Genomic DNA, 27792 nt, shown 5'->3' with positions numbered 1-27792 from the left:
GCACCCGTGCCGTGTCCTTCAGGTCAGGGGCTCAGCCAACCTCCAGGCAAGATGAAGTACTCCGTTCTAACACTCCGCCAACATATGTGCCTTTTCTGAACATCTCCCTTTTGCGCCTATATTGAAGTACTCTCAGTACTGAGTTACACTGGAGTTCCTCCTGTCAGATGTTCTTAGAACTCTACTTGTACGGCAGACAGCTGTAGCCTGCTTCGGGGACTCCTTGCTACTAAGTCCCGGCTCTCTCACGTTGCTGTTGTGTCCCCAAGTCTTGTGTGGGAATAAAGTGGTGACAACTTCTATTCCTCCGGTGTCTGTCGCAGGACCATTAGTATCCATACAACCTTGGGGACTGGACCCCGGCCTTGCGCTGTGAACTTGGGAAGGGTTCTGCTCTAACCCTAATCCTTAGTCCTACTCTCCTTACGTTCTGTACTAATCCTTCCTTCTTATGGAGAGAGTCAGGCTTTCTATCAATGTTCCTTTCCTGTGCCAGCGGACTCAGGTCACTGAGGTCGGCTGCAGCACTTCCTTCATCCATCCCACTCAGGGGATCTTCACTCCTCCTCTGACTCTGTCAGACTGACTAAATCCTAAACTCTTCCCGCTCTTTTGATGCTAACTAAACTCCACCCACCTCCCAACACTCTTCGTGTTCCAAGCAGGGAGCCACCAAAGGGTGCTTTGTTACACTACTATGTTGTGTGGGATGCAGGTGTTGGAGCATGGTCAGGTGTCTCCACCTTACCTGAATGGTGGGGCACCACACCTCAGGAGGAGGTGCAGTTCCTCTGTGGCGACTGAACCCTCAGTGGCACCACATACCCCCCATTAAACACAGCACGTCCACGGGCTGCAAGTGAAACAAAGATGAAACAAATAAGGAACATACAAAAAATTTTTGAATGCTTAACGAACAATACTTATCTAAACTTCCCAATGTGGGAGGTACTCACTCTTGAGCGTTACAAACATTTTAACTAACTATCTATGTCGAAATATAGTACCTAATTCAAAGTGCTATTAGCAGTAAACTCACTACCAGTTCAAGTATTATCATTAACACATTTCTTTCGCCTTGTTACTATTACTTTTAGACACTAGGTGACAACCGCCGATGCCTGGTTCGTCACCTGCATTTTCAAATCTTTATCTTTATTCAAATCCTTCATCTCTTTATTAAAACATTCCTAATAGTTATTACTATCAATTAAATTCTATATAAAAGCTGTTCTATAACTGTTAATACTTTCATAAGGCACATTATAAAATACTTCACATCAAAACTTCAATAATTCTTGTAAGTGCTAGACACCGCTCCAGCCCGGATTTCTTGCAGTGTTCCTTAGGTGGGAGCCATGCTCCAGATGAATTAGACCTTATCCATAAAAGACCTACGTAAAACCAAGAGAGGGCACCTTAAGAGGTGCAACTATTTAGAGGACAGTTCTGGATCACTCATTGTCCAAGATCTCTGCAGTTCAAATATAAAAGGGCTGCCAACGCAACTAGGCAAACAAAATAAACTGGAATCAAAGAAAAACAACATGATGAACAAAATGAAGAAGGCATAACAATGCCTGTACCCTCCTGGGTAACAGTTTAGTTACTTGGGGATTGTTTCTCTAGTGGTGGTCTCCTCCTGGGGTGGTGGAAGCTGGTTGCTTGGAATGCTTCCAGGGGAAAACTGAAGGGCCTCCTCTTCTTGCTGACTGTCCACAAATTGCAGGTATTCCTTCTCCCAAGAAGTGAGGTTGGTATCTGCCTGTGTAGATGGAATGGCAACGGGAGTAACTGCTGCCTTTGGGGGTAACACTTCAGCTGCTGCTGGTGATATCTCTGCTGCCAGTGATTCTGCAGGAGTTGCAGCTGGTACAAGTGGATGATGTTCCCCAGTTTCAGGTGGTACCACAGTTAGCAGTGCTGCTTCCGGTTGCGGCTGGCATGGTGCAATTTGGGTGCTGCCACTCGATATCCAAGCATTCACGGGCCCATTTCTGTCCATGGGAGCAGTCCCTAATACCAGGATCATGGCAGGGGCAGGGATCCTACCCGGTAAAGAGATCTCCGGTATGGAAGTCAGGGCAAATCCATCCAGCGCTGTGGTTCTGACCCCAGGCCTCTCTTAAAGGGCCCGGCATGGAAGTCAGGGCAATTGCCTTCAAATGCTCTGGTACTGACCCCAGGCTCTCTTAAAGGGATCTCCTGTATGGAAGTTAGGGCAAATCCCTCAGTGCTCTGATTCTGACCCTAGACTACTACCACTAATATCCCACATCATTTCATCAGCCAGAGCCACTGGACTACTCCCCCTAATATCCCACATCATCCCATCAGCCTGGGGTCAGAACCAGAGCACTGAGTGGAACGGTCCTAACTTCCATACCGGGGATCCCTTTAAGAGAGGTCTGGCGTCAGAACCAGAGCACTGAGTGGATTTGCCCTGACTTCCATACCAATGATCCTTTTAATAGAAGCCTGGGGTGAGAATCAGAGCGCTGAGGGATTTACCCTAACTTCCAAACCGGAGATCCCTTTAAGAGAGGCCTGGGGTCAGTACCAAAACGCAGAGTGGATTTGCCCTCACTTCCATACCGAGGATCCCATTAAGAGGGGACTTGGGTCAGAACCAGAGCGCTGAGTGGATTTGCCCTATCTTCCATAGCGGGGATCCCTTTAAGAGAGCCTGGGGTCAGAACCTGAGTGCAGAATGGATTTGCCCTGACTTGCATACCAATGATCCCTTTAATAGAACCCTCAGGTCAGAATCAGAGCGCTGAGGGATTTGCCCTAACTTCCATACAGGAGATCCCTTTAAGAGAGCCTGGGTTCAGTACCAGAGCATTTGAAGGCAATTGCGCTGACTTCCATACTGGGGATCCCTTTAAGAGAGGCCTGGGGTCAGAACCACAGCGCTGGATGGATTTGCCCTGACTTCCATACCGGAGATCCCTTTAAGAGGGGCCTTGGGTCAGAACCAAAACGCAGAGTGGATTTACCCTAACTTCCATACCAATGATCCCTTTAAGAGACCCTGAGGTCAGAACCACAGAGCTGAGTGGAACGGTCCTAACTTCCATACCAGGGATCCGTTTAAGAGAGTCCTGGGGTCAAAATCAAAGCGCTGGATGGATTTGCTCTCACTTCCATACCAATGATCCCTTTAAGAGGGAAGATGTGCCTATGGGATAGAGGATGTGTGATGGGTATATGGGCATGGGAGGGGGGATTCATTTCTGTCATGTGCTCTCTGCTCCTTTCTTGTGACAGATAATGGCTGGGAGCTTATGTTCCCAGGGATGCTAGATTTCTCCCACCATGTCAGTGTCTGCTGAGTTGTTGTCAAGTGGGAAAACTTGCTAATAGCAATCAATCACAGCTCAGCTTCTTTTAACCAGCTCTGGTGAAATGAGAGATGCTTAGTGATTGGTTGCAAGGAAAACTGTTGCTCATAGCAACCAATCACAGCTCAGCTTCTTTTGAACAGCTCTGGTGAAATGAAAGATGCTTCGTGATTGGTTGGTGATACACAAGCACACACATTCATTTTTATATATAAAGATTGAACCTTGGTAATTTTTTGCTATATAGTTGCTTGACAAGTGTGACCACCTTTTTACTATTGATGCTGCCTATGCAGCATCAATAGTAAAAGATAGAATGTAAAAAAATGTAAAAAAATATGGTTATTCTCACCTTCCAATGGCCCCCGGTACGTTCCGTTCCCAGGGATGCTTTGCGCGAAGGACCTTTGTAACGTCACGGTCACGTGACCGCTACATCATCTCAGGTGATTCGCGCAATGCTGGCAGCGTGGTTGAGAAGCGGGAGGACTCCGGGGGCCATCAGAACTAGAGTATATCACTTTTTTATTTTAATTCTATTTTTTACAGGATTATGGTACCCAGGGCATGGTGGCGAGTCTCCTCTCCTCCAGACCCTGGGTACTATCCGCACATGAAGCGCTGACTTTACACATGGTGGATATAGCCACATGCGTAAAGTGAGCATTTCAATGCAATCCTATGGTGGTGGAATCGCCGCGATTCCGCAGAAATAATGGACATGCTGCAGATTTTACCACTATGAGATTCCGCAGCGGTAAAATCTGCAGCATGGGTACAGCAACTGCGGAATTCCATAGGATTCCATGGGGGTGCGTTTTAATAGCATTTTTAAGCGTTTCCGCTGCGGCAAAAATGTGGTGGAAACGCATAAAAAACGCAACGTGGGGACACAGCCTTAGGCAGCTTTTCAACTGGTTCTTAACTCAGTATAGATTTTCTGACGCATTGATTTTAACCCCTTTCTGCCATCAGACGTACTTAATTCCCAGGGACACGATAGTACGTCATAGAGATCAGCTGACACCCGGCACAATGCGTCAGGGATGGTCACGGATCGCCCCCGACACATTAACTCCTTGTACACCGCGATCAAACACGATTGCGGTGTACCAGGGGTTAAAGGGAAGCATCGGCAGGGAGGGGGCTCCCTCCGTGCTTCCCTGAGCCCCCCACAGCAGCGCAATGTGCAGCGCTGCTGCAGGGGCTCTTTCCCTACAGGCCCCCGGATCAAAGATGGCATCGGGGACCTTCGGGGGCCTGTAGGGAGCTGACTTCCTCACTGCCTGCAAAGCGCAGGCATGAGGAAGTCTGTAGCAGTGCCTGTGACAGATCAGCGATCTGTCACAGGACAATGATGTCCCACCTGGGACAATGTAATAAAGTTAAAAAAAAGTGTAAAAATAATTCTAAAAAAATCGCTAAATAAATTAGTTAAAAAAAAAAATATTCCCCAATAAATTCATTTTTTGAAAATAAAAAAAAACAATAAAAGTACACATATTTGGTATCACCACGTCCGTAACGACCCGCCCTATAAAACTGTCCCATTAGTTAACCCCTTTAGCGAACCCCTTAAAAAATAAAAATAAAAACCGAAGCAAAAAATAATGATTATCATACCACCGAACAAAAAATGCAATAACGCGCGATCAAAAAGACGCATATACATATACATGGTACCGCTGAAAACGTCAGCTTGTCCCGCAAACAACGAGCTGCCATACAGCATCATCCACAAAAAAATATAAAAGTTACAGCTCGCAGAATAAAGCAATGCAAAAATAATTATTTTTTTTATAAAATAGTTTTCATTGCATAAAACCGACAAAACATAAAAAACAACCTAAATGAGGTATCGTTGTAACCATACTAACCCATAGAATAAAACTGCTTTATCAATTTTACCGCACCCGGAACGGTGTAAACGCACCCCCCCCAAAAGAAATTCATGAAACGCTGGTTTTTGTTCATTCTGCGTCCCAAAAATCGGAATAAAAAGCTATCAAAAAATGTCACGTGCCCGAAAATGGTACCAATAAAAAAGTCAACTCGTCCCGCAAAAAATAAGACCTCACATGACTCGGTGCGTCAAAATACGGAAAAGTTATAGCTCTCAATATGTGGTGAAGCAAAAACTATTTTTACAATAAAAAGCGTCTTTTAGCGTGTGACAGCTGCCAAGCATAAAAACCGCCATAAATAGTAAATCAAACCCCTCGATATCACCCCCTTAGCTAGGGAAAAATAATAAAATAAAAAAAATGTATTTATTTCCATTTGCCCATTAGGGTTAGGATTAGAGTTAGGGTTAGGGCTAGGGTTAGGGTTAGGGCTAGGGTTAGGGCTGAGATTAGGGTTAGGGGTGTGTTGGGGGTTAGGGTTGGAGTTATAATTGCGGGGTTTCCACTGTTTGGGCACATCAGGTGCTCCCCAAATGCAGCATGGCGTCTGATCTCAATTCCAGCCAATTCTGCGTTGAAAAAGTCAAATGGTGCTCCTTCCCTTCAAAGCTCTGCCATGCGCCCAAACAGTGTTTTACCCCCACATATAGGGTATCAGCATACTCAGGACAAATTGCAAAACAACTTTTGTGGTCCAATTTCTCCTGTTACTCTTAGGAAAATAAAAAATTGGGGGCAAAAATATCATTTTTGTGGAAAAAAATGATTTTCTTATTTTCACGCCCAGGCGTTATAAACTTCTGTGAAGCACTCGGGGGTTCAAAGTGCTCACCACACATCTAGATAAGTTCCGTGGGGGGTCCAGTTTCCAAAATGGGGTCACTTGTGGGGAGTTTCAATAGTTTAGGTACATCAGGGGCTCTCCAAACGCACATGACACCAACAGACCAATCCATCAAAGTCTGCATTCCAAAACTTCACTACTTCCCTTCCGAGCCCCGACGTGTGCCCATACAGTAGTTTTCTCCCACATATGGGGTATCAGCATCCTCAGGACAAATTGGACAACAACTTTTGGGGTCCAATTTCTCCTTGTACCCTTGGGAAAATAAAAAAATTGGTGACTAAAAGATCATGTTCGTGGGAAAAAATGCGATTTTTGTATTTTCACGCCCTGGCGTTATAAACTTCTGTGAAGCACTGGGGGGTTCAAAGTGCTCACCACACATCTAGATAAGTTCCTTGGGGGGTCTAGTTTCCAAAATGGTGTCATTTTTGGGGGTTTCTACTGTTTTGGTACATCAGGGGCTTTCCAAACGCGACATGGTGTCCGATCTCAATTCCAGCCAAAAACGTCAAATGGAGCTGCTTGCCTTCCGAGCTCTGACATGTGCCCAAATTGTGGTTTACCCCCACATGTGAGGTAGCAGCGCACTCAGGACAAATTGCACAATAAAACGCGACATGGCGTCCGATCTGAATTCCAGCCAATTTTGCATTGAAAAAGTCAAACGGCGCTCCTTCCCTTCTGAGGTCTGCCGTGTGCCGAAACAGTGGTTCCCCCCCATATCAGGTATCAGCGTACTCAGGACAAATTGCACAATAACTTTTGCAGTCCAATTTCTCCTGTTACCCTTGGTAAAATAAATAAAATTGAACCTGAAGTATTTTTTTTTGTGAAAAAAAGTTAAATGTTCATTTTTTTTTAAATATTCAAAAAATTCCTGTGACGCACGTAAAGGGTTAATAAACTTCTTGAATGTGGTTTTGAGCACCTTAAGGGGTTCAGTTTTTAGAATGGAGTCACTTTTGGGTATTTTCTATCATATAGACCCCTCAAAGTGGCTTCAAATGTGATGTGGTCTGTAAAAATAAAATCGCTGGTCAATTTTTAACCCTTATAACTTCCTAACAAAAAAAATTTTGGTTCCAAAATTGTGCTGATGTAAAGTAAACATGTGGGAAATGTTATTTATTAAGTTTTTTGTGTGCCGTATCTCTGTGATTTAAGGGCATAAAAATTCAAATTTGGAAAATTGCGAAATTTTCAAAATTTTCGCCAAATTTCCATTTTTTTCACAAATAAAAGCAAGTTATACGAATGAAATTTTACCACTAACATGAAGTACAATATGTCACGAGAAAACAATGTCAGAATCACCGGGATCCACGGAAGCGTTTCAGAGTTATAACCTCATAAAGGGACAGTGGTCAGAATTGTAAAAATTGGCCCGGTCATGAACGTGCAAACCACCCTTGGGGCTTAAGGGGTTAAAATGCATTTAGTTAAGAAAGTTTTGTAACATATGGTCATCATATTTACTAAGAAATGAATGCAAGAGTGAATAAAACTGGAAGGCGATATGTAAAGGGCCGTTTAATGACTCTATCTAACCTCCAAGCTGTGTAGAGATGCAATATGTCATACATAAAAGTGCATGTGGTCCTATGCTGGCTTTTTATGACTGATTTATTGTATATAAGAAAAAATATGTTTCATTGTTGTGTTCCATTGGATACTCTATATGAGGATAATATATAAATAGAAAAGAATAGCATAAACATATGCAGTTAGTTCCAGAAATATTAGGACAGTGACAAAAGTTTTCACAATTTAGCTGTGTACTAAAACATATTCAAGATACAGTTATATAATAAATATGGGCATAAAATGCAGACTCTCACCTTAAATTTTAGTGTATTCACATCCTAATTGGAGTAAGGGTTTAGGAATTACAGCTCTTCAATATGTAGCTGTAACTATTTCATTAAACAATTCTTTCAAAAGCTCTTTAACGGGCTGCATGTGCCATTCCCTCATTAATCCATCATCAATTAAGCAGGTAAAAGGTATTGAGCTGATTTCACGTGTAGCATTTGCAATTGGAAGCTGCTGCTTTGAACCCACAACATGCAGTCAAAGGAGCTCTCAATGAAAGAGAAACAGACAATTATTAGTCTGAAAAAAGAAGAAATAAATCAGTTGGATAGCAGGAATGTTTTCAGTGGCCAAATAAATAGCTTGATACATTCTCCAAACAAAGGAGCGCATTGGTGAGCTTGGGAACTCAAGAAGGCCTGGACGTCCATGGAAAATAACAGTAGTGGATGATTGCAGAATGCTTCCCATGGTGAAGAAAAACTCCTTCACAACATCCACCGAAATGAAGACCATTCTCCAGGAACTAGTTGTTTCAGTATCTCAGTATACCTGTCACAGGTTTACCGCGACAGAGAGGAGCCAGAACACCACAGCATCTGATTTCTCCTACTACTGCACTGACTAGAAGCACATCACCTTCATATTAAATGGTGCTGGTTTCTTTTAGCAGTGCAGGAGATAATCTGCTCAGTTGAGAGCTCTTGGAAGTTTTCCTACATTGAGGTTCTCAGCTGTTCACTGTTGGCACTCCCATCTTCTATTCTTGGTTGTGGAAATCCCTTTTCTAGGATATTTTTTATCGTTCACCAGTTTTTGCATCTTTCCGATGAAAGTCCGGGCGGTACTAGATTGGGATCATCCTGAGAATTTGAAGGCATTACAAAGGTTTTTGGGTTTGGCCAACTACTATCGTAAGTTCATCAAAAACTTTTCGGTAGTGGCCAAACATCTAATGCACATGACCAGGAAAGGGACAGACTTTTCCAAATGGTCCAGTCTGGCCAGGGAGGCATTTGATACCATAAATAAGTGTTTAGCACCTGCATCGATTCTCATACAGTCTGATGTCTCTCAGCCATTTATTGTAGAAGTTAACAGGTCTGAAGTGGAGGTGGGGTCTGTATTGTTGCAGGGTGAATCTCCTGGTAAATGGTGTCCATGTGCATACTTTTCTTAAAAATATCTGCAGAGAAAAATTATGACATTGGTAACAGGGAACTCTAGCAATCAAGTGAGCCTTTGAAGAGTGGGTTCATTTTCTGGAGAGGGCAGTTCATCCGATTATGGTAATCACGGATCATAAGAATCTGGTGTCTCTCGAGTTTTGCAAAACGTCTAATGCCTAGACAGGCAAGATGGGCATTGTTCTTCACCAGGTTTAACTTTTTTTGTCACTTATAGGCTGGGGCACATGAACGTGGATCCTTATCTCATTGTTTTCCTGTGGGTGGAGATAATTGTGAACCAGTTCAAAAAGGGTGGTTATTGCGTCTATATGCTCCGATCTTGAGAAAGTGGTTGTTGAGGTTCAGGGGGATGCCCCTGCTGCCTCTCCATAAGGTAAACTGTTTGTACCTGTGAATCTTCGTCTAAGAGTTCTTAGTGAACATCATGACTTAGTCTTGGCTGGACTTCCCGGTAATTAAGCCACTACAGATCTTCTTACTCTTCGTTTTTGGTGGTCAGGGGTACATCAGGATGTTCGGGTGTATGCAGCTTCCTTCAGCTTCTGTATGCGTTCTAAAACCTCTCATACTCATCAGTCTTGGTCTCTCCAACCATTGGCGATTCCCATTAGACCTTGAACTCATTTATAGGTCAATTTTATCACTGATCTACCCATGTCAGCAGGAAATACTGTAATTTTGGTGATGGTGGACAGTATGAGGATTCCTACCGATATTGTTTCTTATTGGGGAATCCAATTTATTTCCAAATTTTGGAGGGCATTTTGCACTCGTTTGAGGATCCATTTGTAGTTTTCTTTAGCATTTCACCTGCAGTCTAATGGGCAAACTAAACAGGTTAACCATAGTCTTGCGACTTATCTTAGGTATTTTGTGTCTGAGATTCAGGAGGATTAGATTATGTACTTACTTCTAGCACACCTTGATAAACACGGATCTGAGGTCCCAGAAGTCCCTTGTAGAAGGGTGGGTACTGTCACGAGTTTACTGCAATAGAGAGGAGCTAGCTCTCAGATGTTCACTGTTAGTCACTCCCATCTCTTTTATAATCTGGGCCCTGGGAAGTACTTATAGCCAGAGCTAGCTCATATTGCATGGTTAATAGGATGGTGGTTGAACGTTGTTGTTTGAGAAGGCGTTTGGTGTATTTATCAGAGACTGTTTGCTAGGTTTCCCTCATTCTCCTACTTTGATTTGACCCCATTCTCCACTCTCTAGTGTATACCTCTGTTGTTTGTGTGAGTATATTTGCATGATTGGTATTTTCCTTTATCTCTGCTTGTATTACCTTGTTAGTCTGGTTGGTGTATTACGGTACACTACTACTCCCCTCTTCCCTGGGTGGGGGAGTGGTACAGGTTGAGGGCAGATTCAGATGCTAAGTTAAGGTACATGGCCTCATCATCTTCACCATCAGAAGTAACCCAGGGAACTGGGCAAGCTAATGCAAACCTTTCATTAGGGACAGGGAAGGAACCCCTAGTCCTGGGATACCCAACAAAAGAGTCGTGACACTTTTGATTTAAGTGCAGCATAAGGCTGTGTTCACACGTTGCGGTTTTTTTTGCATTTTTCCCACGGATTTACCAAAAAATCCACTCAAAAACCGCCTAAAAAAAGCTTCCCATTCATTTTAATGCATTTTGCACTTTTAGTGCATATTGATGCATTTTTACCGCAAAAAAAAACGCTTTGCGGTAAAAAAAACGCAGCATGCTCATTAATTTTGTGGTAAATTCCGCATTTCTGGCTATTTTCTATGTGTTTGGGGACAATCCGGAAAAAATCGTGGCAAAAACGCGCAAAAATCTCTGTAAAAATGCGCGGGGGGGGAAATCGCACGTTTTCTGGGAAGGAGTCTGGTTTTTATGCAGAAATATTCTGCATATGTGTGCACATAGCCTAAAAGACCTTTTACATTGTTTATGGCCAGTTTCAGTGGAAACTCTTAATTTTCCCTGGATGGGTGCTAATCAGTGAAAGTGCCAGCAGCAATGTTTTCATTTTTTTGCCCGAAGACCTTTTTAACAAAAATAAGTGCAAAGTAAACAACCCTTTTATCTGTTGTGCACCTTGTATTCATTTTTACTAAATTGACTATGTAAAATAAATTAGGTCATCCTGTTTACAAATACATAAATAAACACAAAGAGTAAATAAAACTGTAAGGCGGTATGTACATGGTCATATATCCACTCGGTATAAACTCCATGCTGTAAACAGTTGTGATATGGCATGCATAAAAGTGTGTGTGGTCATCTGCTGCCTCTATTTGTGTCTGATTTATTGTCCGTAAGAAAAAAATGTGTTTCATTATTGTGTTCTGTGAGGGATCTCACAGGGGAAGGGGGGCGTTGACTTCGCTCACCTCGGGGGAGGGGAGAGAAGGACCCACAGGGATTGGCTCTCCAGCACCACCACTTGCTCCAGGTCAGTCAGGGAACTGCACCGAGGGCAAATAGTCACCGGAAAGGCTTCCCTTATAGCTACGAGTTAGTGAGCCGCTCCCAGTGACGGTGGATATATATCACCAGTCCAGGCTGGGGATATATATTTAAACCTCCCGGCCATCACTGCCAGAGTTCCTCACTAAATCAATACAGTATTCTGCCACCAGTTCCTCATTCGACATAAGCCCCATCCGAAAACAGGCTTATATCGGGTTAGAAACCAACCTGTGTAGCGTACAAGTGACCAACCGAGCGTGTCGACGTGGGGGTTCGTGAGACGCACACTAGAAATATACAGGTATATATTTACAAGAACAATATACAGGTATACAGTCACAAGTGTAGTACAAGGGTAGGGTATAGATAGGTTGCAATTACCATGTTATGTAGCATGTGACCACAGGGAGGTGCTGATGGATCACAGGTCTAAATCTTAGTTACAGTCTGACTTGGCTGCGTCAGCTAATGTATCTTCCTGCCATTAGAAAACTCAGTCCAAAATGAGGGACTGTCTTATATCTTCTAGGCTGCTCCCTCCCACACTCTGCTGCCACCCCTGGGCTGGACTTCCTCCCTCCTCCCATGTCTGAGAATAAGATTTTCTGTTCAGAATCGTGGATGGCCCATAACTTTGCGCCCAAAGCTCTGAGTTGGTTGTGCTGCCACTGGGTTCCTCTGGATTTTATTTGCACATAGAGACCAAATATGCCTACCGTATGTAATTCCTGTTAGCTATGCTTTATAACTCCATAATGCAGGGTTCCAGAGGTGGCTAAATAATATGGGGTGTGGAGAAAGGAATGCCGATTCCAGTAATGTGCTCGGCTAGGCTCTGAGATATTGCATTCTGTTATTATAGGTCATTTTCCAGACTCAATACTTCAGAGCCTGCTGAGACTTGTTGTACCATGGGGTTTCCATGTGCTTCAGTCAGACAAAAGAGCCAGCTGGTTGCAGCTGCAAAAAAAGTTTGCACCCTTGTTTTAAGAGCTTCAAAGAGTTTCTTCCTAGCTCTTTTAATTAAAGCAAAACATTGCATTGCCTTTTATGGCCTGTGGGGATGCAAGGGTGGAGGCACATTCCAGGAGTGGACAGAGATGTCCTATAATCCAAAATAGATTCTCCCTTGTCCCTCCTATGTTCAATCTGGTGCTGTAAAGTTTGGTCCAGAAATATATGGACAGTGACAGAATCTTTGTGATTTGTGCTCTGCATGCCACTATTTTTTATTTAAAATAAACAACTGAGATGCAATTGAAGTTTAGACTTTGAGGTTAGTTAAAGGGGTCGAACAAAAATATCCTGTGAAATGTTTAGTAATTGCAACCATTTTTCTACAAAGCCTCCTCATTTCAGGGGCTCAAAATAATTGGACAAATTTACTTTTCCATAAAGAAAATGTAAATTTTTCATACTAGAAAATCTTTTGCAGGCAATGACTGACTGAAGTTTGGAAGCCATGGACATCACAAAACACTGGGTTTCCTTCTTTGTGATGCTTTGCCAGGTCTTTACTGCTGCTGACTTTAGTTGTTGCTTGTCTGTGGGTCTTTCTGCCTTAAGTTTTGTTTTAAGCATGTGGAATACTGTTAGATGAGGTTGAGATCTGGTGATTGACTCGGCCTGTCACAACACAGCTGTTGGGTGACCCGGGACCAGGGGCTCCTTCTCTGACCCTACCACTAGGGGGCGCTCTAGCTCGCCCTATTCCCTGGGATACTTCTGAAAGTGAAGATGCCGGGGCCTCGACCCTTGCCTCATCTCCTGAGTTAGCTCTCCTTCTGTTCTCTTCCCCCACCCAGGGAAGAGGAGTGCTATTGTGCACCATAGTGCACCAACCAGACAGACAAGACTACACAAACAAGGGTTAACAGAAAACTCCAGGCATACAAAATATTCACTCACATATAACAGAGGAATGCATCAGGAAGTGGCGGATGGGGAATAAACTAAAGTAGAGAATGGAAGGGAATTACCACACATACAAACAACGCAACAATCACAGATAACTCCTCCAACACTCCTTCTCACATGAATACCTCTTCCTCTTGAAGCCATGCAGCAAATGCTAGCTCTGACCAGAGATTTGTATCTGAGCCAAATTTATAAAAGGGAAGGGAGGGGCTAACTGAGCTCAGCTGCAAGCTCAGAGTTTTCCAAAATGGCAGATTAACAGCTGTTCTTCCAAAAGGAATAAACACCATTAAAATGAAGGAGAAATGCTTCTTCTCAGCGCTGGAGTAGGAGCAATCAGACGCTGCGGTCTTCTGGCTCCACACTGTCGTGGTAACCCCATTTCTGGGTTGCATTCGCAATATGTTTTGGGTCATTGTCCATCTGTACTATGAAGTGCTGTCCAAGGAACCTTGCTGCATTTGGTTGAATGTGAGAAGAATATGTAGCCCTGCACACTTTAGAATTCACCTCGTTGCTTCTGTCATTAGTCACATCATCAATAAATGCTAGTGACCCTGTTCCATTGGAAGTTAAGCATGCTCATGCCATCACACTACCTCCACCATATTTTCCAGAAAATCTGGTGTGCTTTGGATCATGAGCCATTCCAAGCCTTCTCCATATTTTCTTCTTCCCATCTTTTTCTGGTACAGGTTGTTCTTTGTTTCATCTGTCCAAATAATGCTTTTCCAGAACTGGGTTGGCTTCTTTAGATGTTTTTTTTTTTTTAGCAAAGTCTCATCTGAATTATCAATGTTAAGACCTATTAATGGTTTCCACTTTGTGGTGAACCCTCCGTATTTGCTCTCATAAAGACTTCTCTTTATGGTAGACTGAGATACTGAAACACTTACTTCGTGGAGAGTGTTCTTCTCTTGGGTGGACGTTGTGAAAGGTTTTTCACCATGGAAAGGATCCTGCGATCATCCACCACTGTGGACGTCCAGGCTTTTTTTTGCTTTCCCAAGCTCACTAGTGCACTCTTTTTTTTTTCCAGCAGATTGTACCAAACTGTTTATTTGGCTACTCCTAACATTACATTCTTATATCTCTCTTATGCATTTCTTTTTTTTTTCTGTCTTATGGTGATCTGTTTCTGAACCCTGCTGCTTTTTTGCCAAGAATCAGTATGTCAATTCTCTCAGCATTTTTGCAGCGCTTTTCACCCATAACAGTAAAAAAGACACTAAAAGAAACGCATGTATTATATGCAGAATTTTTCCTGCCATCTTTCTGGTTTTGGGTGCAGAAAAAAAAACATTGGAAAAACTATAGCCTTAGGTTGTTTTAGGGAGTTTAGAAATAGTAGTCTGATAATAACTATAATCAAATATGGAGAAGTCAAGGCTGTAAACGCTGAGAAGTTTCCTAAACAGTACAGGAGGAAGCATTTCCAGGTAACGTATGCTTATGTCATAATTTGTGCGGGATTCATTAGCGTGATGTTTCATTGTGGGGTATTTCAACTTTTTGGGAGCCCCTATAATTTTCAAAACAAAATCTGCATCATCTGCTAAAGTTTCAAACTTGCCGATGAAATCATATTGAATATTGCATGGCTCACAGAGCTGATACATTGGCTTCCAGTGAGTGTCTCTATAGTAAGGATTTTCTTTAGTGATGAAGTTGGCAAACTGTTCGAAAGTAATGTTTGTTTTAGATTGAATCCCAAGTGATTTTTTGATCAGCTTTGTAATGTTTTCTCTGTAGTAAACATCATCTTCATGAAGAAACTTGTCTCTGTAGGCTGAAACAACTCTCTCTAGGGGATCTCGGGTGAACATCACTTTAGTATAATTTGCTAGAAACTCTTTCTGACCAGATGGAGGATATTCGCTTAACTTTTTGAGTTGTTTTGAATTGTGAACTTGGTAATGTTGAAGCTCATAAGAAGTGTGGCCAAAAGATTCATTCAGTAATAAGATTATTCTCTTCCAATTAGAGCAGCCCACCTTGGGAACCTCACAGTATATAAACCGATGGCTGTGATCCACATATAGCTGAGCTGCTACTTTACGGTCTAGCGCAAAGGATGAACTGGAGAGATTGTTGCTTTTGCAGACAGATCTTACAGCTGCCTTCCTGCTTTCCTGAGCCTCTGTGACTGAATATTGTGGATTAACTGCAAAAAAAATCAAAATAATTAAAACTTGTGGTATCCATACATATTCCAACTTCTTTACACACACATGTGATCAGCGCCTTATTTGATGGAGTGGAGAAGCTTTCGACACTTACCCTTGAAGAACTTGTGGTTATATAATGCATTGCCATGTTTAAAATGTTGATTTGTTTGTTTTGTGGCCTGCAGCAATTGGTTAGCTAAAGACAGGGTTGACTGTTGGAGTCAGCTATGGGGGGAGGAGTTGCCTGGGTGAAGGAAACTCAGTTTCTGTAGGCAGATAGGGAAGAGTGGTAAAAGTAGACAGACCTATGATACTAATGCTAGCAGATCTGCATTGAAACAAGTGTGTGCAAAGAAGGGGAGAATACTGGGATAGCTCATCTTAAGTAAGCAAGGATTAAGTGGCAGAAGGATTCCTTATCTCAGGCAAGTGAAAAGCCAGAGGTGAGTGTCATAGAGGCAAAGATGGCCATGCTGGGACACATGTTCTCTTATGGGAAAACTGATGATGCAATGGCAGTCTAACAAGCATGTGACCCTCATCATATGAACTTTTAGAATAATACTAAGGAGTTGTAGTGATGCACCTCAGCCGATGAGGTTCTCATACAAAGGGAAGATGGAAATTCCCGTGGTGCTTTGCTGGTCTAATGTAACATGTAACAGAAGTAATGTGGTGCCCCTGAGGGTTCAGTCGCCACAGAGGTACTACACCTCCTCCTGAGGTGTAGTATCCCACTTTCCAGGTAAGATGGAACACCTGACCAGACTCCACCACTCACATCCAACACAAACACTCTAGAATAGCAGAGCACCCTTTGTGGCTCCCTGCTTGGAACACAAAGAGTGCTGGATGGTGGGTGGAGCTGAGATGACACAAGAGAGCGGGAGAATGTTAGGAAGTGGTCAGTTGGTGAGAGAAGATACCCAGAGAGGGATGGAATGAAAGGAAGTGCTGCAGCAGACTCCTGTGATCTGGAGCTGTTGGCATGGGAAAGAGCAAGAGAAAGCCTGATTCTTCAGAAGGAAGAGAGATTAGTACAGGACATAAGGAGAAGAAAACTGAGGACAAGGGTGAGAGCAGAGCCCTTCATCAAGTTTAAGGCGCATGGTCCGGAGTCCGGTCTCCGAGGTTGTATGGATACTGATGTTGCTGCAGCAGAAACCGGAGGAATAGAAGTTGTCACCACTTTATTCCCATTTAAGACTTGGGGGCACAACAGCAGCGTGTGTGAGCCGGGACATGATAGCAAGAAGTCCCCGAAGCAGGCTACAGCTGTCTGCCATACAAGTGGAGTGTTGAGTAACATCAAGCAGGAGAAACTTCAGTGTAACTCAGTACTGCAAGTACATTCAGATAAGCGCTAGAAAGGAAACATTCAGAACAGGCACATGAAAGGGAGTGCTGGAAAGGTTGAATCCATCTGTCTGGGAGTTGGCTGAGCCCCTTGTCTGGAGACCGCGGCATGTGCCAAGAGTGTGAGTAAAAGAACTGGAACTGCACTCAGCTGTCTCATTGCCTTCTTCCTGCTCCAACCCACTCAGCACTGCTACATCCCTGTGCCTAACACTGCACCCTCAACACCTATTACTATTGTCCTGGGACTACAGCTCCACCTGTTGGGAGCTTCAACATCATTGCTGCACCACACCATCTGTCCCAGAGAAGCAACCCTGCAGCGCTGGTCAAACTGACCAGAAACCACAGGTGGCATCACGAATCATCTCAATAACTTTATCCCCATCACTCTACCCCTTTTTCATTGACCGCCTGAGGCCACGGACTGGGTCACTGCCACTGTGACATCTCCCATTGAAATCAACGGGACCGGCATCGAGTACCACATGACCTCTGGGGGCGTGTCAGTAATATACCAGCCCTTGTGCAGAAAAGTGTTCTTTAACTGTTGTGCTTGCTATCTGATGTTTATACTCCTCATCAGTTTATTTTTTCACCTTGGTCGCTCTCATTCTTCACAACTTCATCAGATCCTGGCCTTCCATATCAAGTGGTATTATGTAGTCTGTAGTGGCGTATCGCCAAGATAACAGCATACACACCCAGCCAAGTTCCTTATTTTCCTGTAGCGATGCATGGATGCGACCCTCGGATGGCCACGTGTCCAACTGGGAAAATTCCCGCACTGACCTAAAAAGTTGCCCTCCAGACCCGTTTTTCAGCTACAGAGCCCTTTAAATCTTGACCGTCAGCTCTGTGCATGCGGACAGTGAATGTGTATGCTCGTATTCACAACTTTTTTTTCCGAGGGATAAAAATGGCTGATACCAGGTCTAACAATGGCTAATCCCAGCGTCAGGACATTTCTCTGTGGGCGAACTTCACGCTGTGTTCTGTCCCCGGCATCCCAAACTTCCTTTGTGTCCCTGTGTGCACGCCGTCTCTGGACACGCTATCATTTTCCCACATCTCCAGGACCTGAGGGAATCCTGGCTGAGATGGAACCTCTATTAGTGTATGCAGCAGTCACAGACCCCAATATGGTGTACAATGGGGAAAATAAGTATTTGATACACTAACGATTTTGAAAGATTTCCCTCCTACAAAGATTGGAGAGATCTGAAATTTTTATCATAGGTAAACTTCAAGAGTCAGAGACAGAATCTTAAAAAAATCCAGGATACCACATTCTATGATTTTTACATAATTATTATGCATTTTATGTTAAAAAAATAAGTATTTGATACTTTCCAAATTGAGGAGAACCACAAATAAACCCTCACTAGAAGACCATAAAATGTAACTTTTATTTGTATTAACCCTGCTGTTCTGTTCGTTTCCACTATACACTTGTACTGCTCCGGTCATTTTTGACCGGACCTATTAAAATGCTGTTTTAGCTACTTAAAAAATTTTTTTGGAATACCTGTTGCATTATTATACTGTACATGAACATGGTTGGTCATTATAAAAAAAAAAAATACATAAAAAAACTCAATTTTATTTATTTTGTGTTTATAAAGGTTACAAGGGCTTATTGAATTCTGCACAGAAATTACAAATTTGAGCTTAACTAACTAAAACAACTACTACTATAGCAACTATAACTAACTATAACTATAACTAAAATTAACTATAGTATAAAATGCGTGCAAACATTTTCAAAAAAATAGTAAAAATAATTTTTAAAAAATCAGTTTTTTTCAGTAAATCAGGGTAAAAAAGCAGGGTAAATAACATACAGAGAAAAAAAAATGCACAGAACTGTACTGAAAGCCAATGCGTATGGTTTGCACTGAAAGCATGTGTAAATCTGCACCTAAAGCAACTGTTTACTTCATAAACAATAGTAGATGCAATAAGTAGTCTCAAAAGAAATTATAACTCATTTGTTTTACTCAAAAAATGGCTGAAATTAGCATAAAATGCTATTCGGTCATTTTTGACCGGAACAGTACAAGTGTAAAAAAAAATGTGGCGCAAAAACTAAACCAAAAAAAAAAAAAAAAAGTACCCTTAGAAAGAACCCCTCAAATTAGGAAAATAGAAGTAGCCACAAGTTTCAGAACCGCATAATGAATTTTTTAAAAAATATCAAAGTTCAACAACGGTCATTTTTGACCGAACATAACAGCAGGGTTAATTAAAATAAAGACTATACAAAGGGTATAAAATGTTTTGTCCCTAATCAGCTTCAGAAGTCTGCAGTTATTTTAAGCAGTATTCCTGCTAATTTATATTTAGAAAGTGTATAACACCCGGTACGCTAATATATATTGGCAGAATAGGGCAACAAATTTTAGCACCAACACCCTCTCCTTTGGATCGGAGACTCTGTGGCGTGATCAGCGCATCTCCATGCTGTACAAGTGATCAGCCTGCAAATAAATGAAAGTCCCATATTGGGACAAAGGAAAAAAAAGTAGTTGTTTTTTCTTTTAAAAAATAATTGTAAAAATAATAAAAAATATTTAAAAAAATAATAATAAAAAGTCAAGATATTGTATCTATAATTAAATATTTTTATAAAAAAACAATATAAACAATAAAAGTACACATATTTGGTATTGCCGCGTACACAATGACCCAACCTATAAAACTGTCCCACTAGATAACCCCTTTAGTGAACACTATAAAAAAGAAATAAAAAACAAGGCAAAAAACATTGCTTTATCATCATACCGCCAAGCAAAAAGTGAACTAAAACATAATCAAAAAGACGGATATAAACATGGTACCTCTGAAAACGTCATCTTGTCACGCAAAAACCAAGCCACCATAAAGCTCCATCAGTGGAAAGATAAAAAAAGTTATAGCTCTCAGAATTAATCAATGGAAAAATAATTATTTTTTCTATAAAATAGTTTTCATTGTGTAAAGATGCCAAAATATAACAAATATATAAATGAGGCATTGCTGTAATCGTACTGACCCAAAGAATAAAACTGTCTTATTAATTTTTCACGCACGGAACAGCATAAATCCCCCCACCAAAAGAAATCCTGCCTCCCAAAAATCGGAATAGAAAGTGATCCAAAAATGTCATGTGCCCGAAAAAAGGTGCCAATAAAAATGTCAACTCGTCCCGCAATAAACAAGCCCTCACATGACTCTGTGGGCCAAAATATGGAAAAATTAGAGCTCTCAAAATATGGTGATGCAAAAACAATTTTTTGCTATAAAAAGCGTCTTTTAGTGTGTGACAGCAGCCAGACTTACAAACCCGATATAAATCTTGTATCGCTGTAATCGCACCGACCCGAAGAATAAAGTCACCCAATCACTTATACCGCATGAGGAACGGCGTAAAGAATAAATAAAACCATCTCTTCACATGCTGTTCATTTTTTCATCCTGCCTTCCAAAGATCACAGTAAGGCTCCATACACATTTATCCTGCGCTCTGCGTTGAACGCTTACACCGGGGTTTTTGTGTAAATCTCTGAAATATGTGATTCAGAGGCAACCTTGGTGGAAAACTCCCTATAATGAGGCAGATGGAGGCACTGTGGTTGCCGTCTGACCTGTGATCCGGCGGTGCCCGTCTTTTCAGGATTGCATAAAAGTGCTGTTGGCCACAGTTTTGTGCACTTCTGAAAAGAACACCACTGAACAGAGGCCAGACAGAGTCCAGAGAAATTCTGCTGCCTCACTATTGTGAATGGATCTCTCGGCGGTTTCATCTGAATCACGTCACTCAGAGATTTAGATGGAAATCACAAAGTAAGTGCGCATCGTAGAGTGCTGGATAAATGTGATCCCAAATATTATGTAACATGTTCCCAATAAAACTTCAACTCAATCCACAAAAAAGCAAGTCCCCACTCAGGTCTGTCATCTGCTACCTTAAATATAGGGGGCTTCCACTTTATTGGTAGTACAAAGCCTCTGGAAAAGTGAAATGGCTCCTCACCCACAAAAAGAAATTCAGCAAATTCTCTGCTCCCAAATCCAAATGCCCCCCTCCCTTCTGAGCCCTACAGTGTACCTAAACCATATATATCGTCATTTAGCATTTCTGAAGTGATGACACCTAACTTATGGGTGTATGTCTCCTGAAGCACAGGCTGGGTATAACGTAATGATGACTGCAACATATTGGTCACTACAGCATACTGGTCACTACAATGACAGTATGCAATTTTCACTCAACAACATTAATTGCTTCTAGTTTCTGGAAAATATCCATGGAGTCAAAACCGTCACTACACCTGTAGATAAATTCCCCAAGGGGTATAGTTTCCAAAATGGGGTCACTTGATGAAGGATTCTGCTTTTCTAGCAATTAAGGGGTCTGTACAAGGTGGGCCATGTATATGGATACACCTAAATAAAATGGGAATGGTTGGTGATATCAACTTCCTTTTTTGGCATATTAGTATATGGGAGGGGGAAACCTTTTCAAGATGGCTGGTGACCATGGCGGCCATTTTGGATCCGACTTTATTTTTTCCAATAGGAAGAGGGTCATGTGACACATCAAGCTTATTGAGAATTTCACAAGAAAAACAATGGTGTGCTTGGTTTTAATGTAACTTTATTCTTTCATGAGTTATTTACAAGTTTCTCTTTGTTTACAGCCATTGACATGTCGCAGAGGTTAACACGTGAGGAGCAGATAGAAATTGTGTTGATGTATGGCAGTCCCCAGGTCATTGCAGCAGATTTCAATGCAAGACGCCCTACGCAAGAAAACTATCATCATTCCCATTTTATTTAGGGTATCCATATAAGTGGCCCACCCAAAAAAGGTTGCCTCATCACTGAACATAATGTTCTGTGTAAACTGAGGGTCCTGTTCCAATTTCTGTTTTGCCCATTCTGCAAATTTAGTGCCATTCCCATTTTATTTAGATGTATCCTTATACATGGCCCACCCTTAATTGCTAGAAAAGCAGAATCCCTCATCAAGTGACCCCATTTTGGAAACTTTACCCCTTGGGGAATTTATCAGTGGAAAAAATAAAGTTGGATCCAAAATGGCCAACTTCAAAATGGCCGCCATGGTCACCACCCATCTTGAAAAGTTTTCCCTCTCCAATATACTACTGTGCCTCAAGCAGGAAGTTGATATCACCAACCATTCCCATTTTATTTAGGTGTATCCATATACATAGCCCACCCTTTATATGGAGTCTGCAAAGTGTTCTAGGAAAATCTGCACTCCAGAAGGCAAATAGCGCTCTGTTCCTCCCAAGTCTGGTTAAGTAGTACTGTACAGCCACATATGGGGTATTGTCACGTTCATTAGAAATTATGGGACAAATTTTGGTGCCATTTTTACCCACTACTTCTGTAAAAATATAAAATCTGGTGCGAAAACAATATTTTGGTGGTAAAATTATACCGTATTTTTCAGATTACAAATACGCTCCGGATTATAAGATGCACCCCAAATAATGAGGAGAAAAATAGGAATTTTTTTTTTTAATAAGTTGGTGGTGCTTCTTATAATCTATGCGTCTTATTGCTTACCGTGGTTGGTGGCTGTGGTGAAGCATGTTCCCAGGGTCACTGCTGGAGGAGGAAGGAGTGGGGTGATGCTGCAGGCCGCATGCTGGGATGAGGGGGTGTTCCGATGTGCGACAAGCCACTGCGGGTGTCTGGTGATGCTGCAGGTGTCCGGCACTGCTGCAGGTATCCGGCACTGCTGCTCGATTCTGCTGTGAGTGTCTCCGGTGCTGCGAGTGCCCTGCGGTGCTATGTGGGTGTCCGGTGGTGCCGCTCGGTGCTGCTGCGGGCGTCTCCGGTGCTGCTGAAGGTGCCCGGTGGTGCTACGGGGGTGTAAGGCGCTGCGGGGGTGACGGGCAGTGCGGCCCGGTACTGCTACAGTGCAGCCGGGGCTCTGTTGACATTTTGTGAAAGGCCAGAGCCCCAGCAGTTCCATGGTTTCCTGTGCAGTGGACTCTGGGAATATGGCTGCCAGGGGTGGCGCATGCGCAGATCGAGATCTCAGCACCAAGATCTCAGGAGATGAGATTTCAGTGCTGAGATCTCATCTCCCGAGATCTTGGTGCCAAGATCTCCATCTGCACCACCCCCGGCAGCCATTTTCCCATAGTCCACCACACAGGAAACCATGGAACTGCCAGGGCTCTGGCCTTCCATAAAATGTCAGCAGAGCCCAGGCAGCACCGGAGACACAGCAGCAGCACCGGGCAGCACTGCACGACACCATCACAGCGCCAGGCACCCACAGCACTGTCGGACACCCCCTCATCTCAGCCTGTGGCCTGCAGCCACAGTAGCGGTAAGGTATATATACGCATTATAAGACGCACCCCCATTTTCCCCCCAAATTTGGGGGAAAAAATGCGTCTTATAATCTGAAAAAAAACGGTATTTTTTCTTCACTGCCCAATGGTATAAAATTCTGTTTCACACCCATGGTGTCAATATGATAACTGCACCCCGAGGTGAATTCATTGAGAGGCTTAGTTTGTAAAATGGGGTCACTTATGGGGTGTTTTGCTGTTCTGGCATCTCATGGGCTCTCGCAGTGGGTCACAGCACTTGCAAACCATAATAGTAAAATCTGGCGCTCCTTGCCTTCTGAGCTTTGCACTGTGCCTGAAAAATATTTCCCGATTACATGTAAGGTATTGGCACACTCAGGAAAAAATGGATCTCAGTTTGTTGTAAAAAAAATTCGTATTAGCCCTTAGAAAAAAAATAAAAACTTGGAACTAAAACAACATTTTAGTGGTAAAAATGTAATTTATTCTTTCTTCACCACTCAGTGATATAAAATTCTGTGAGGCACATGTGGTGTCAATATGATCACTGCACCACTAGATGAATTTATTGGGGAATGCAGTTTGTAAAATGAGGGGGATTCTGTTGTTCTAGTGTGGCGCCCCTGAGGGTTCAGTCACCACAGAGGTACTGCACCTCCTCCTGAGGTGTGGTACCTCACCATTCAGGTAAGGTGGAGACACCTGACCACACTCCAACACCTGCATCCCACACAACATAGTAGTGTAGCAAAGCACCTTTGGTGGCTCCCTGCTTGGAACACGAAGAGTGCTGGGAGGTGGGTGGAGCTTAGTCTGCACAAGAGAGCGGGAGCTCATTATGACTGGGTCAGTCTGACTAGGTCAGTCTGTGAGAGAAGATCCCCTGAGTGGGATGGATTGAAGGAAGTGCTGCAGCAGACCTCAGTGACCTGGGTCTGCTGGCACAGGAAAGAGATATTCAGAAAGCCTAATTCTCCATAAGAAAGATTGATTTGTACGGAACGTAAGGAGAAGAAGAGAACTAAGGATTAGGGTTAGAGCAGAGCCCTTCCTCAAGTTCTAAGTGCATGGCCGGGGTCCGGTCCCCAAGGTTGTATGGATACAAATGGTCCTGCGACAGACACCGGAGGAATAGAAGTTGTCACCACTTTATTCCCACACAAGACTTGGGGGCACAACAGCAACGAGAGTGAGCCGGGACTTAGTAGCGAGGAGTCCCCGAAGCAGGCTACAGCTGTCTGCCATACAAGTAGAGTTCAAAGAACATCTGAAAGGAGGAACTCCAGTGTAACTCAGTACTGTGAGTACTTCAAATAGGCGCTAGAAGGGAGACGTTCAGAAAAGGCATATATGTTGGAGGAGTGTTGGAACGGAGTACTTCATCTTGCCTGGAGGTTGACTGAGCTCCTGACCTGGAGGACACAGCACCGAGGAGGCACCTGTATGCACAACAGACTGTGAATAAAGCTTTGGAACTACATGCCCTGGTGTCCTCCGCTTATTCCTGCGCCAACCCACTCAGCACCGCTACATCTCTGTGCTTAACACTGCACCATTACGCTCCCCTCACTCTCTCCCCATCTACACTGCCCTGGGACTACAGCCCTGCCTGTGGAGGGCTACACCATCATTGCTGCACCACACCATCTGTCCCAGAGGATCTGTCTGCAGCGTCTGCTTAACACCTTCATTGCCGAACACCACAGGTGGCGTCACGAATCATTCACTTATAAACTTTAAACATCATCATCCACTCTATTCCCCTTTTACAATGGACGCCCAGGGCCACGGACCGGGTAACAGCTACCGTGACATCTCCCATTGAACTCCACGGGCCCGGTACCGAGTACCCCGCCGCCCTGGATGAGGGCGATCCACTAGCACCTCAGGGGCTCTGCCAATTTGACATGACACCCTCAAACCATTCTAGCAAAATCTGAACTCCAATATGGTGCCTCTTCCCTTCTGAGCTTTTCAGTGTGCCTCAAAAGTAGTATTCCCACACATATGGGGTATCAGCGTACTCGGGAGAAATTGTAGAACAAATCGTATGGTGCAGTTTCTTCTGTTACCCTTATGAAATTGCAAAATTTGGGGCAAAAAACGTATTTGTGGGGACAGTCTTTATTGTTACGGCTAAACATTATAAACTTCTGTGAAGTATTCAAGGTGCTCACCACACATTTAGATCAGTTCCCTCTGGAGTCTAGTTTCCAAAATGGTGTCACTTCTCGGGGATTTTCACTGTTTAGGTACATCAGAGGCTCTCCAAACGTGACATAGCATTCACCAGTTGTTCCAGGTAATTTTACATTCAAAAAGTCAAATGGCGCTCATTCCCTTGCAAGCTCTGCACTGCGCCAAAACAGTGGTTTCCCCCACATGGGGTGTTGCCATGCTCAGGAGAAATTACACAACAACTTGATGGGTACATTTTTTCCTGTTACCCTTGGTAAAATAAAAAAAAAAAATAATTTGAAATTGAAGTAAATATTATGTGAAAAAAAGTTAAATGTTCATTTTTTTCCATATTCCAAATATTCCTGTAAAGCACCTGAAGGGTTAAATAACTTCTTGAATGTGGTTTCGAGCACCTTGAGGGATGCAGTTTTTAGAATGTTGTCACTTTTGGGTATCTTCTATCATATAGACTCCTCAAAGTGACTTCAAATATGATGTGGTCCCAAAAAAATGGTTTTGTGAATTTTGTTGCATAAATGAAAATCGTTGGTCATCTTTTAACCCTTATAACTTCCTAACAAAAAAAATTTCCAAAATTGCTCTGATGTAAAGTAGACATGTGGGAAATGTTATTTATTAACTATTTTGTGTGCCATATCGCTGTGATTTAAGGGTATGAAAATTCAAAGTTGGAAAATTGCAACATTTTCAAAATCTTTGCCAAATTTCCATTTTTTTTCACAAATAAACGCAAGTCATAGCAAATAAATTTTACAACTATCATGAATTTCAAAATATCATGAAAAAACAATGTCAGAATCACCAAGAACCGTTGAAGCGTTCTGGAGCTATAACTAGTGTTGAGCGATACCATCCGATATTCAGAAATATCGGATCGGATTGGATCGGCCCGATACACGAAAAGTATTGGGTATCGCCGATTCCGATACCGGAAGTCCCATTCAAGTCAATGGGACAGAAATATCGGAATTAAAAAAACCCTTTCTTGCCTTGTACATCCTGTTCGGGAGGGGGGAAGAGTGTGGGCGGTGCGTGGGCGGACACTATGCGTGTCTGTGTGTGCGGGCGGGGTCTGTGCGGGCCTCTCGGGGGTCTGTGCCGACTGTCGGGGGGCCTGTGTCGGCTGCCGGTGGTCTGTACGGGCCTCTCGGGGATCTGTGCCGACTGTTGGGGGCCTGTGCCGGCTGCCGGTGGTCTGTACGGGCCACTCGGGGGTCTGTACAGGCCTGTCGGGGGCCTGTGCCAGCTGCCGATGGTCTGTACGGGCCTCTCGGGGGCCTGTGTCGGCTGCCGGGGGCCTGTGCCGGCTGCCGATGGTCTGTACGGGCCTCTCGGGGGCCTGTGCCGGCTGTCGGTGGTCTGTGCCGGCTGCCGGGGGCCTGTGCCGGCTGCCGTTGGTCTGTGCGGGCCTGCCGGGGGTCTTGTGTGTGTGTGCAGGCATCGTCCGATGGGACTACAAGTCCTATCGGACGATGTCTGCTACAATGACAGTGATTGACACATTAGCCAATGATGGGACAGTAGTAGTCCCATCATCCGGCTAATGTGTTGAATGTAATAAAAAAAAAAAACATACTACATACATACTACATTCATACAACATACACTCACTGGCCACTTTGTTAGGTACACCATGCTAGTAAGGGGTTGGACCCCCTTTTGCCTTCAGAACTGCCTCAATTCTTCGTGGCAGAGATTCAACAAGGTGCTGGAAGCATTCCTCAGAGATTTTGGACCATATTGACATGATGGCATCACACAGTTGGCGCAGATTTGTCGGCTGCACATCCCTGATGCGAATCTCCCGTTCCACCACATCCCAAAGATGCTCTATTGGATTGAGATCTGGTGACTGAGGAGGCCATTTGAGTACAGTAAACTCATTGTCATGTTCAAGAAACCAATCTGAGATGATTCGAGCTTTATGACATGGCGCATTATCCTGCTGAAAGTAGCCATCAGATGTTGGGTACATTGTGGTCATAAAGGGATGGACATGGTCAGCAACAATACTCAGGTAGGCTGTGGCGTTGCAACGATGCTCAATTGGTACCAAGGGGCCCAAAGAGTGCCCAGAAAAAATTCCCCACACCATGACACCACCACCACCAGCCTGAACCGTTGATACAAGGCAGGATGGATCCATGCTTTCATGTTGTTTACGCCAAATTCTGACCCTACCATCCGAATGTCGCAGCAGAAATCGAGACTCATCAGACCAGGCAACGTTTTTCCAATCTTCTACTGTCCAATTTCGATGAGCTTGT

At 43.3% G+C, this 27792-nt stretch overlaps 1 protein-coding gene across 1 annotated transcript in view; it reads right to left on the bottom strand.

Annotated features, from left to right (window-relative positions):
• Positions 1–7700: 7700 nt before the first annotated feature.
• LOC141058032 (carbohydrate sulfotransferase 9-like) overlaps positions 7701–27792 on the bottom strand; it is a 65951-nt gene continuing 45859 nt past the window's right edge. Inside the window, exon 3 of the mRNA XM_073554173.1 lies at positions 7701–15625. Within this exon, the coding sequence (XP_073410274.1) occupies positions 14781–15625 (845 nt within the window). The 3' untranslated portion in view covers positions 7701–14780. The remainder of the gene's footprint in view (positions 15626–27792) is intronic.

The sequence above is a fragment of the Dendrobates tinctorius genome, unplaced genomic scaffold, assembly GCF_039654945.1.
Source record: "Dendrobates tinctorius isolate UK_male_01 unplaced genomic scaffold, ASM3965494v1 ptg000208l, whole genome shotgun sequence".
In the NCBI taxonomy this organism is placed as follows: Eukaryota; Metazoa; Chordata; class Amphibia; order Anura; family Dendrobatidae; genus Dendrobates; species Dendrobates tinctorius.
This window is presented reverse-complemented; position numbering and strand designations above follow the sequence as displayed.